This window comes from Schistocerca serialis, chromosome 8 (assembly GCF_023864345.2).
Source record: "Schistocerca serialis cubense isolate TAMUIC-IGC-003099 chromosome 8, iqSchSeri2.2, whole genome shotgun sequence".
Taxonomy (NCBI): domain Eukaryota; kingdom Metazoa; phylum Arthropoda; class Insecta; order Orthoptera; family Acrididae; genus Schistocerca; species Schistocerca serialis.
Genome location: NC_064645.1, coordinates 297634957 through 297648525, shown reverse-complemented (window position 1 = coordinate 297648525; position 13569 = coordinate 297634957). Strand labels below are relative to the sequence as shown.

The following is a 13569-nucleotide window of genomic DNA, read 5'->3' as shown; positions in this document are numbered from 1 at the left end:
TTGGATATATTCTGAACAATATGTGAATTTAGAAAAAGAGGGTTTATCATTTGTGTCAATAATGTATGTGCTTTTTCTTGTGTTAAATCTTCTTTTTTCTCCTTCAACAGAGTTGTGGATGCTGCTGAACAGGAGACTGCATCATCTATGATGGCTGCATTCCTCGGGCTAGGGCTGGCATGTGGTTCAGCTCTTAGCTTGTTGTTGATTAAAGTGTTGTGAATTTTTAGCCCGAATTTGTTTTAATTTTTTATGTCAGCATTTTTTGTGCTGTTTCTTTTACATTGGTTCAGTACTTGTTCACATTAACTGCCATGCATTATGTAATTCGTTACTTAAGTGCCATTTTTGTTTTAAAAATGGATGTTATACTTCCTTGTAGATTTCTCTGCAATGTGAGAAATTAATTAAGCTTTGTAAAAGCTGTATTATGTAAAACTTGTGGTCCATGTTGTAATGACTGCTTAAGTGGAACAGTTGTATTGTATGTCCTAATTCTGACCTGAAAAATCGTTTTGGACTGTGTGCCAAACCTGACGTACTTGTTGTATAACAGACCTTCAACCCCTTATGCTTCCAGGATAATACTGACAATTACTAATCAGAATTTCTACTGGATTTGCAATTTTAAGTGGTCCTTGTTTCCATATTGCTAGAACATCAGCAAATAAAATGATGTTTGAAATAGCAAGTGTTTGAAATGTTAGGTAGACCTGTATTAACACAAAAATGGGAATGTAGATGTGAACACAAATACATTAATGTTAACTCAGCTAGTGCTTTGATACGTTCTTCGTCTACATGATTACTCTGCAATTCAGACTGAAATGTTTGGTAGAAGGTTCGTGGAACAACTTTCAGAATAACTAAGATAAATTTCTCAATGCAGCCTCTGGTTGAGGAGTGCTTCAGAGCTATAACAGAAAACCTAATCCTACACACCAAAGTGTTTCATTTATTCTTGACTTTGTTCGCCCCTCTCTTCAGCTTATAGAAACCTCATTGATTGTAGTCTCCAGTACACTTATAATGCATTCCTCCTTTAAAGGTCGCACTGTGAGATAGAGCTGAGGCCCACTAAATGGTCCTGCTTCATAAATGATACATGTGTTAATTCATGTACAGCCAATGTTTCCATGGATTTGAAATAACCTTTTGTGCTGTCCACAGTTTTTTTAGGTTTTCTCCCAGTGGTCTACATATAAGGAAATAGATGTATCCCATTTGACATTTGGTCTTAGTCAACTGCTCACTCCTTTCCCAATCTTTTGATCCTTCCCCAACTAAACCTTAATCTCTGAATAAGGAACATATATGGGAGTAGTTATAAAAGTTTTAAAAATCACCTCAAAAATAGATGGAGATGAGAGAAAACATTTTTGAAAAATGGAGTTTGTTCTAGCCAGTCTTACGTGAAATTGTTAACTAGTTCTGCCTTCAAATTCAAGGCCAAGTTCAATATTATACCAGGGAAAGCCTTCAGTTAATCCAATGGAACATTTCTCCATGAATGCCACTCAGTGTTTTCAAACAATGGAAACTCTTAAGTTGGAATATCAACATTATAAGGAAAAGGATGGATTACTGTTCACTGTAGAGATGACACCATGACTGCTGTCTCCAGCAGCTTGGACTGGGATGCAGTCTTCTCATTCTACCTGTCTGCAACTTAGTGTGCCATCTTTATGGTAGGTATCAATCTATACTTTTCCTTATCTTGTTGACATTGAGTGTTTTGTAGGCAGAGTGACTTTCTTTATCTTTTCTTTAGTGTACATATTTGTAGTATTCACAATGTCACTAATAAGATTGTCAGTAAAGAAGAATTGGAAATGTTCTAGTCTGCATTTTGGTCAAACACCATGAGGAATGGTGAAACCTTGATGTGTGACAGGAAAAACAAACTTCATGAAATCACCCTTGCCATCGTGATATCTTACACGTACTTGATACAGGCTGTGTATCTTCATCACTTTCACTCCATCAGTAGAGTCTGGTTTGCTAGAACTTATATCACTGACCACAGTGCAAAATTTCTTCTGATCACTTAATTCTCCTTCATGCTTAGTGTCTTCGAGGGGCCTTTCTGGCAATATCATCATCACATGTTTTCTACCAGCTATTATCTACCACAAATGTTAGAATGCAACACACTTGGAGTTACACATCTTTATTCCAAGTGCTGCTGTTCACCTAGCACACTCCAACAATGGAGCGGATGGAAAACACAGTAATGGAAATCTGTTATACATCATCCGTCATCTGAGCCATTGTGGAAAATCATAATGATAGACGTAGTGTGATAGTAGATCTGAAAGGGTTAGAGCATTTAACAAAGTACGTTAGTCTGGTTCTCTTTGATGTTCTTCATATTTTTAAGATTTGAAACTGAAGGATCAGATATCAGTTCCCTAAAGCAGTATGATTCAATTCCAAAAAATCAGTTTGAAGGTTAGATTTCCAACTGCTGTCAAGTCTAAAACAGTTAAAGTGCACTAACAATGCGATCAGTAACTGTGAATCTAGAGTAATGTCTAATAATACTAAAGTCACTGGTTTGAATCTCATTAGCAGCAACTTTATATTATTTATTTTATAATTTGGTATAAAACATCGAACAGGAAAGTAAATAATTTATACCTAGAGTGCTCAGTATTATAAGTGTGCGTATCTCCTTTATTAAAGAATTATGATTCAGTATTTTTTAATGTCTCCATTAATTTTTAAATGTGAAATTTAAATAAAAGCCAAAAAGCTGCTTTAGGTGAGATTCCTACCAGTGACTTTATTGTTTGTAGTTAGCAGTGCTCGAAAATCTTAATGTTCAGGTTGAGCTTCTTTTTTTAAAAAAAAAATGCATCTTACTGCTCTGAGAAACTAAAGTCTTTGCACTGACATTCAAACCCTGAAAGTATGGAGAAAATTGGAGGAGGCCATTCCGTATGGTCTCCTTGTAAGTTGGAGATGTTGCTGTAAAAGAAGAGGAAAATTTTCTATTCAGTAATGTTTTAATCAAGTAGTTTAATGTCGATGATATGCTTCCTTCCCACACCCACCCATCCCAGTCTGATAGTTCATTTTTGCCTGTTTCTTAAGTCCTGTAGAGATTAAATATATCCAAAACCCTTCAGTTGTTTGTCTTACACTTCCTTGTCTTCTATTTTATCTAGGGAATCTTACTATGTTTTCATTCAGTACCAAACAAACCAACCCTGAATTTACATGAAAAGCCCTTGGGTTTCAATTGGCTTAAAATGTTGAAATGCCATGCCATTGTGATGAGTGTTGGAAGATGATAGATGAGACACTCACACTTCAACCTGGCAGGAAATTAGCTTTTTATCCAGCAGTTTACACTGGGAAAATCTTCGTTTATAATTTTTATTTTGTGAAATAAAATTTTCATAATTGTATGGTCCAGCTCAACATCATTACTGTTTGTAGTAGTTTTTGAATGTATTTTATTTTTATTGCAAAGAAAGTGTAATGTCAAAAATTATTTTAGTCTTGTCAAAAGTCTATTATTTAGTTTCTTCTTTTAAAATAATAATTTTCATGTTCATTTAGTCAGTGATTTGAAATTGAGATGTATCTAAATATAGTTTCAATACCACGTCTTGCATTTTCTCAATTTAATACTGAGCTTAAATGATTTAGTCCCAGGTAGTTCTTATCATAGTACAATTCTAACTTTATTTTTATATTATAAATGTAATTTTATTTTAAATTTTCATTACATATGTCTAAATAATTTCTCTCATGTAAAACTGCTGGGCAGTGGGAGCAGTTTTAGAATTTCCTATGTTTTACTCAAATATTTTGTTCATATTTTAAATGCTACAGCACTGAAAACAGTCAGTATTCAATAATTTTCTTCGGATATGGGTCCACAGATGCTTAAACTTGTATGAAATAGCTCCATAATCATCTGCATTTGTGAACTTCCCGATAACTGTTTCAGGTGGTTGTGAAGCCATTAAAAAGATAGTATTAAACCTCTGGTTGTGTGATATAAATATATTGTTGCCATACAGATGTGTTAAATGTGTAACTGCATTTCTGCACTGAAAATGCTGAAACTGCATTTGGCTCCTGAGGAAGGCATGATACTCTGTTTTTTACTGTTTGTTTTCACTCTTATCACAGATGTCAATTAAGTTAAACTTTTGGAGAAATACTAACACATGAATTCATATCTGACAGTTTATTGGGTAATTAAAAATGTGAAACTAGACAGAATACAGATTGGAAAGAAATATTGTATAGTAAATAGCACACCCAAAATATGACCCGAGTGGATATAATACATGTAGTTACACTTAGGTAGGACCTAATTATGGCCCCGTTTTACAGTTATCACTTCCGATGCAGAAACAATAATTGTAATTAATTAATTAATTAATTAATTGGTTCTGTGCCAGGCACATGAATATATATAAATTGTCTTCACATTTGTGTCAGTTTTCAACACAACTCTATTCTGTCTTCCATTTATGCTGTATCATAATGTAGTATACTGTCTGTAATATGTTGCTATAAGCCACTGCAGTGTCATTAAAGTACCTGAAGAATAAAAGTGAATGTTAATGCATCAAGATACACATTTCTTTTATGTCATACATCCAAAATTACCATATGCACCAGGGAGCCTGACTGGACATCCTCATCATCTTATACTATGTACCGATGTTCTGAAATGGTCTATGGAATTTTCTATGTGGAAATGCCCCATATTATCTCAAAAAAAAAAAAAATAAATAAATAAAATAAATAAATAAATAAAAGAATGGGCCTCGATTAGCCACAATATTTTCTGGATCTGAACACATGAGACTCCTTTTTGTGGGTCTATTTTAAAGGCAAGGTGTACAGCAATAACCCCAAAACCATTGCTGAGCTGAAAACACCCATCATGAGGTCACTGACAGCATCGATATTTCGAAACTTCAGTAGGTCATGCAGAATTTCGCTATTTGTCTATGCCAAATCATCACCAATGATGGCAGGCAGGCATATCAAACCTGTTGTAACCTAAATCCAAATATCTGTAGCGACATTTACGTGTTGAATAAAGTGTAGTTTCTAATTAATTTACTTTTTTTTTCGTATAGCTCAATAACTGTCGCCCTGCAGTTAAAGCTAAGCAGCTGGCAAAAAGAGGATATCCAGAAGACACATGGGCACCACTGTCAGTAAATAGTTTCAGATATCTCAGATTTATGTTTCCTTGTAAGATTACATTATGTTACGTTACGTTTGGTTGACATAGAAGGACCAAATGCTACTGGTGTTCGGTAACCTGAAGTCTTTTATGTACCAGACAGATAGGTCAGGTGTTCAGAGCTAAAACAATGATGTAACAAATTACCAGGATATTAACTGGCCAGATTTTTTTTGCATGTGTATACTGATAGATCTCAAACAAATGAGGGAGTTGGTTGTACATACTATTGCCCTGAGTTTCAGATAGCTAAAAAGTTTTTACAACCACCATAATGTAGTAGTTACACTGCAGAAGGAATAGCAGGTAAAGAAGCAGTTCAGGTTATACTTACGAAGTGGCACAACTAACAATGAAATCCAGCAAAGAAAATAAATCTGTACATCTAATGTGGGTAAAGGGACATTGAGTTATTCGGCATAATGAAGTAGTAGATGGTCTTTCTGAAGAAAGTATGAAATAACAGTACCCGCTATTTACACAGCTTTCATATTACTACTTTTTCTACACACACACACACACACACAAAGACGTACTACGAATGGGAAACTCGGTGGCAAATACTGCAGCAGAGGAAGGACTGTTTCTTCACTTCAGTTCAGCATACTGTACCAATAAAACTGTGTATACAGCCATAAAAATCTCCCGAGTAAATATTGATCAACAATTATTAGAATAAGATTTGGGCACACGTCTTTCCCTACACATCCCTGGACTGGAGTGACAGACTCACCCACATGTAGCAAATATCCAGATGATGATGGGGGATCTTGATCATATCATATTTGGGACGCTCCTGATGTATACCACATCAAAATAAACTGCAGGAAAACCTCGTAAAAATTATTTCCATGAGAACAAATATTAAAATGTTAATGAGTGAGAACAACCTCAAAATTAACTTTTTAATAATTTGTTACAAAAAGCCGATATAAAACTGTGACATGTCAGAGATGAAATTTGTTATTTTATATATGTACAAAATAGCTGTTGTCATGTCCAGTAAGCGGTCTAGACATAGGAATCTGAGGATGGTCCATCCATTCAGCAACATGGAGAATGCTAACTGAATATTTGGAGTTACGGAACTCAGTCGGGAAATATATGAACAAATAGGTAAGACTTGACTAACTACAAAATCTTTAATGCTTGTCTGATCAAAACTGAATAAGCAACCTGAATAAAAGTACACTGTTCCTAATTGTCCAAAAATCTCCTGGCAAGAGGTACATGGCGAAGTGTGAATGCAGGCAGAGCCAGAGTGAATACTAAAAGTCCAGGCCCAGGCCTGACTCACACATATGTCCCTCCTAGACACCTGTGTGAACTGAACTCTTACCTCTACCTTTATATTGTGTAGTAGTCCACGCACCCCCTTCCACATTAGAGCTTTTGGCTTCTGCCCTGGGGGATCTCATGTGTGACCAGATATGGTAACCGTCAACACACTGCTACACCGCTTGGTTGTCCATGTCAGCTCACATGATACCTTGTGAGTATACGGAACATTTCAGAAAACTTATTCATTCTGGCTGCTATTCTATTGCCTTTCAGGCACTGTATTTTTAAACATACAACACTGTATGTTAAAAATATCTGGCTATTTGTTTACTGCAAGAAGTCAATAAATTTAATTCAGAAAACTTGTTTCTGGATTTTGTTTGGGTAAATAACTGCTGTGCTGCAGCTTCTCCTGACTGAAGTGTTGAGTGTGCAGATGGGTTTTTTAGTACCATGACAGATCGGAGTCAGGAATGCATGAGCAGTTTATCCTTAATTTATAGACCAGTGCCCTCCATGCAGCAATACAGCAGTAGCTGTCATGGTCCAGCTTGTCTCACAAACAGTGTATGATGTCCTCGCAGTGGAATGCTGGTCTGGTGCCAGCAATGCAGCCGCTGCTAAAGACCCTTACACACTAGCTTTTAGTCACAGCCTTCATCAGAAGAGGAGAGAGAAACACACACCATTCGTTCACCCAAGCAAGTGCGCACTCATGCATACTTGACTGCCAACTCTGGCAGCTCAGACCAGAATGCATTTTATTAACAGGTAAAACTAAACTAAACATTGTCCGAACAGGCCTTGGAAGGCCCAATGGTACCGACCAGCTGCTGTGTCATCCTCAGTTCACAGGCATCACTGGATGCAGATACAGAGGGGCATGCGGTCAGCACGCCGCTCTCCCGGCTGTATGTAAGTATACAAGACCGGAGCCATTACTTCTCAATCAGGTAGCTCCTCAGTTTGCCTCACGAGGCCTGAGTGCACCTCACTTGCCAAGAGAGACCGGCAGACCAGATGGTCATCCATCCAAGTACTAGCCCAGCCCAACAGCACTTAACTTCAGTGATCTGATGGGAACCAGTGTTACCACTACAGCAAGTACGTTGGCTTTCATAACAAATAGGTAACTACAAATTCTAATTTACAATGAAAACTTGATTTGATAGTACCAAGAAATATGAAGACAAGCATTTTCCATAAAATTACAATTATATATGTGTTAATTAGCATATATTGGATAAATTTTATATTTAAATGATGTAGGTATTCAAACTGAAAAAAAATAATAATAATGAACAAAACAAGACTCAAACCAGTGATTACTATTCTCAGGTGCTTTGTGAATTACATTTCATAGCAGTCTTGTTGAACATGTACCTTTGTTTGAAAATTTGCATCGGCTGAGAACTGAGCTCAGCCCGCACGCCCCACGTGTGCCAGGAGAGCATTCTACCACAGTACCACCCACACTGCCCGTCAAAACACTGACCTTAATCTGAGGTATTAACGATACTCAGAAAATTTCAAAGTCGATTTTCTCAAGAATTTTTAGGAGCTGCATTGAACTGCTTTGGGAAATAGACATTTGTGTTCTGAATTTCACATACTATAAATATAAGAAATTACAAAAATCCAATTGCCATGTGCTCTCCTTGCTCTATTTGAAGTGTGGAACCATCACGGTTAGCCGTTGACTTGCAGATCATTGCTCAGTGAGAGCCATTGTGGTCTAACAATACATTAGACTGATGACTGGCCAGGTAGGTGTAGGCTGTACGTACCTCCAGGATTTCAAAAGATGGCTGTACAGAAATAAAAGACAGACATGAAACATACACACCTCAGTGGATAGAACATGTTTCCAAGTTTTTGAATCACATTACAGGTGCTCAGAATGGGCATTATTTCTCACATAGGAAACATCAATATGTGCATGCAGTTCATGGAGAAGAATTGTCCGGAAGGCATGACAGCAGCCCACTTAGAAATTTGTTAACTGGGTAGCCTATCTGCAGATGCAAACCAATTCAGTGCAGCAGTATGGAGTAGAGGTATAACAGTGAAACTTGAAGACAGCACAGCCGACAGGTGCAATCTGTAATTATAAGAATTCTGCAAACCATTAGCATCCCTCTCTTTACAACTGACACACCGATACATAGCAATAACATGCAGCAAATTCCCACTCATTCTCTGAAATCTATCATGAGACACGTATGTCCCACTAGTAGGGAAATAAATGTTCTGTGCTAGTGTGCCCATATCCCTCTTTTGTTCAGCGACTCCCATGCCCTACCAATACATAATCATGAACCTAGTTTAACACTTCATTTTGAAACATAGCTGGTACCACAATATGAGCTCAGGGCTTTGATTGTTTACATACAGGGTGACAATTATTGAACTATATGAAATAAAATGGTTTATGTTAGGATGTTCAAACTACCTCGTTGGCCGCGAGGCATGATGGGAATTAGTATGCACTGTATGGTTCGGTTTGGCAACGGCCTTGCCGCAGTGGATACACCGGTTCCCGTGAGATCACCGAAGTTAAGCGCTGTCGGGCGTGGTCGGTGCTTGGATGGGTGACCATCTAGGCCGCCATGCACTGTTGCCATTTTTTCGGGGTGCACTCAGCCTCGTGATGCTAATTGAGGAGTTACTCGACCGATTAGTAGTGGCTTCAGTCAAGAATACCATCATAATGACCGGGAGAGCGGTGTGCGGACCCCACGCCCCTCCTATCCGCATCCTCCACTGAGGATGACACGGCAGTCGGATGGTCCCGTTAGGCCACTCGTGGTCTGAAGACAGAGTGTATGGTTTGGTTTAGTGACAAAGCCCACTTTCATTTGGGTGGGTTCATCAATAAGCAAAATCGGCACATTTGGGGGACTGAGAATCTGCATTTCATGATTGAGAGGTCTCTTCACTCTCAGTAGGTGAATGTGTGGTGCGTAATGTTCAGTCATGGAATAATCAGTGCGATATTCCTTGATGGCACTGTGACAAACGAACAGTACTAGAAAGGTTTTGGAAGACGATTTCATCCCCATTATACAAAGTGACCCTGATTTTGACTAGATGTGGTTCATGCAAGATGGAGCTCAACCCCATCGAAGCAGGAGAGTGTTCGATGTCCTGGAGGAGCAATTTGAAGACCACATTCTGGTTCTGGGGTACCCAGAGGCCACTGGCATGGGCCTCAATTGGCTGCCATACTGTGCACACTATAATTTGCAACGAATTTATGTTTTTTAATATAGTTCAATAATTGTCATCATGTAACAACCAGTCATAAATTATGAAGAATGGTTGTGTTGCAAATAGTTGGCAACTTGCATCAGCAGCTTGCAACTGTACCAATTCTTATGCATTGTAATGCACGTATTTTTGTACTTAGTCTGAAATGTACTATCGTCACTAACGCTCCACAAGCTCACACCATGTAATACAAAACTTTGCCAATAACAAGCCTCTGGGGCTGTGATCCACAATCTAAATACTACAAGGTAAACACCATTGCACCACTGATAATAATCCAAAAGCTAGAGCCCCAGATGAGAAAGTACCACCAGCAAAAAGCATTGCAACACAGGTGATTATCCATAAGTGTACCACATTCGAAAACCACCAACGAGTACACATCTCTCCACTGGCAATAACACTAAGCAAGAAAAAAACCATACTCAATCGTAAACATGCCTTTGGCATGGACAGCCCATGTCCATTTCGCAAGATACCCCCATCAGTGTCTGTGGCATGATAAAAATCATACCAAGCTCCACTATCTTATCACAAATTGACTTCAGTAGCATCACTACTATTGCCTCCTCACTGCGAATGGTGGAACAGACCATGCTTACACCCCACTGGCTGTGCACACAATATCAACTGAAGAAACCAAACCATTACTACATTCCAAGACAAATTCTGAGAAGAATTATGTCTCCAAGACTTGTGCAGTTATTTCTGAGCCAAAAATGCCATTTTCATGCTGTTCTAGCACATAACTTAGCTGTGACGTGACAAGCTACTAATACAGCAATGCTCAAGTATTAAACTGACCAGTTTTATTATAAACACAAGAGGTATCTGCTAAGAAATTAGCACATTCCTATCCACAAGGTAATTTTCTATGTGTAAAACATGAGAGGATACCAGTATGTCTCAAATTTGCAGTGAATTATCAAAGTGTAAATACTGTACAAAAAACTACAACTGCCAGGCTCACTGATCAGATGTCATAGGAGAAGATGTTATCCTCTGATTATAATAATTAATCATCCAAAAACTGTAAGTGCAAGCAAATAAAGAACAATACATTAACTGATTACATAAATGAAATGGAAAGAAATGATTCTTGACACTAGCTTAATGCTACAACTGTACAAGTCTTTCAATGTTTCAAGTTCAAGGTGACCTATACTACGAACTTGTGGCGACTATCGACCAAGTCGCGGGTAATATCTTTGTTTTGGCAAGCTCTTTGCCTCAGTCCGTGGTCGCGCGTGAAAGTGTACGGACGTGTACCGAGAATTCAGAATGTAAACAACTGTATATGTGTGCTTACGAGAAATAAAAATAGTGTTTATTACATGTGGTGTAGCGTGCATCATTGGAATCGGCAACCCTACCACGCTAAACCCATACTGGTGACCCCGAATTTTGTTCGCGAGTGCTACAACGAAATCTTATACCATCGAGCAGTACACAATGGATCGCTTGCCGCCTGCTACACCGAACACGTGCCAACTAAGTGTTCCAACGGACGCTTCGGCATGGTTTTACAATTATCCACCGGGCGTCCGCAATAGTTCTACGCAGGTTCCGAACACATCGACTAGCTGTACTCAACAGGACAGTGTTTATACAATTCCACAGCCACGTGTTCCGAGTGCTCAACAGCCGACGCAATGTGCTCAAACCCCAGTGACTATGTTTACAGGTTTCCCAAGTGCAAGTGTGAATTTTCCACCCGAATCAGTGACTGTACAAACCGAGCCGGACGCTCAAGACAGGAGAGTTCATATTTCTGCCGGAACTCCAGATTTTGCACCAACCCCCCCTACACCACCAGCGTCCGCTTTACGAGTGTTTCCGACGGCACACGCCGTTCCTGCCGCGTGTGTTCCACAAACATTAGGTGATTTTAACTATTTTAATGCACCTGTAGGGGAGGGGCCCGGAAACTGTATTCCGTCGTTCGCCGCACATCGGTCGACTACGGTCGATTCTACCGCGCCGGTCCATTCTACGCCCGTCAGCGTTACTCCGTCGACCGCTCGATTCGTTGATTTCTCGACCAAGGTCGAGCCAGCCGCGCCTACCGTGCCGCGTGCCACTGACAGTGGCGGAAGCTGGTGCACCGCTACTGCACCCGAGACAATTACGTTGCAGAACTATGGACAGGGAGAGACAGTTTCTGATAAACATTTATGTCAAGACTTTCCTACCCGTTGGCCGAAGCTACCACCCCTTCGCAAGGATCACCCACGCACATGGTTTGCCTTGGTCGACCACGTCCTGCAGCTACACGGCGTCGCCGACGACAATTCGAAGTTCCTATGCTTACTGTGTCACCTCCATGACGAACTGGATCTGATCTGCGACATTGTGGCTTCGCCCCCCGCTACGGACAAATATGCGTTCGCCCGACGCACCATCCTCGAGCGACTATCCACATCGACAGAGGAAGCTATCCGCCTCATCAGTCAGGAATCGCTGGGATCCAGGTCCCCGTCACAACTCTGGCGTCATCTCCGCGCTATGATTGACACGCATCACATGCCGGACATTACACTTTGGACCATCTGGTTGCTGAAACTTCCCCCGCAAGTTCAACTTCACCTTCTACATGTAACTTCGGCCCCACTAGATGCCAAACTGAAGATCGCAGACCAGGTTTACAACATTCTGCCCCCCCCCGCATACCCCCCCAGGGTGCCCTCAGGCCTCAGGGGTTGGCACACCTGCGCGGCAGTTCCCATCCTGCAGTACAGAGTGCGCACGACTCGCTCCATGCATGCGCGCTGAGCCAACGCCGCCTGGCAACCGCCGCAGTAACTCCTCTCCTACCAGCACTACTGCAGCGTCGCCATCGGAGGGAACTACAAACAAGTCCCCCTCCACTGCCGCTTCGACCTCAACCAGCGCGACGGGCGACGCCACGCGCCGCCCCGCTTGGTGTTATTTCCACTCCCGCTTTGGCGACGCGGCTAAGAAATGTCGTTCTCCATGCGCGTTCCCAAACTAATAACGCGACCCAATTCAGGCGCTATGGGCCGCGTTGCACCGCACAGACGCCTATAACTAAATACTTCTTCTCCTCACGCGCCAGGACGCTTGTACGTGAAAGATGCAGTGTCTTGCCTTTCATTTCTAGTCGACACGGGGGCCGAGGTTAGTGTGATACCTTTGTCCGCAGGTATTAAATTCGAGCTTCAGCCTTGCCCCCCGCTTCGAGCCGCCAATAATTCCCTGATCCGCTCTCATGGAATAACGAATTTAAGCCTTAAACTGCAGGACATTAATACGCCCTTACAGTGGACTTTCGTTATCGCGGATGTGGATGAACCCGTGCTTGGGGTAGATTTTCTCTTAGCCCACGCACTGTCACCCAACCTACAACGAGGTACACTAACCTTTAACTCGGGAGACCGTACCACCGGTTCAGATATCTTACCCCTCTCATCCGAAAGCGCCATTCTGCTGTGTGAGCTAGCGGAAACTGCTGTTGCAGTGCTTTCTCTTAGATCACACAACGACGAACTTCGGGACAGAAATGGGGCCCTCCGCTTACGCATCGCCGCCGTGCAAACCAAGCTCACGGACGCGCGTAAGCAGACCGCCCAGCTGTCGCACGCGGCCATGCCCCCAACCCCCGCACCACTTCCTCGCACCTGCAGCCGACGCCGCATGACATTTCTACTGCCGGACGGAAGCTGTACCCGCGACGCTACCAGGTACCCCACCGAGCTCTTCGACAAGGACTACCAGTGGATCACCGCCACTGCTGCTGAACTGCCGGCCTTGGACACACACACGGGTGCATTACAGGT

At 41.1% G+C, this 13569-nt stretch overlaps 1 protein-coding gene and 1 pseudogene across 1 annotated transcript in view; both read left to right on the top strand.

The window, feature by feature from the left end:
- Positions 1-4595, top strand: part of LOC126416267 (equilibrative nucleoside transporter 3) — a 66042-nt gene extending 61447 nt beyond the window's left edge. The window contains exon 12 of the mRNA XM_050083900.1: positions 111-4595. Coding sequence (XP_049939857.1) covers positions 111-222 — 112 coding nt within the window. The 3' untranslated portion in view covers positions 223-4595. The remainder of the gene's footprint in view (positions 1-110) is intronic.
- Positions 4596-9007: 4412 nt separating this feature from the next.
- Positions 9008-9125, top strand: LOC126417351 (5S ribosomal RNA; annotated as a pseudogene).
- Positions 9126-13569: the final 4444 nt, after the last annotated feature.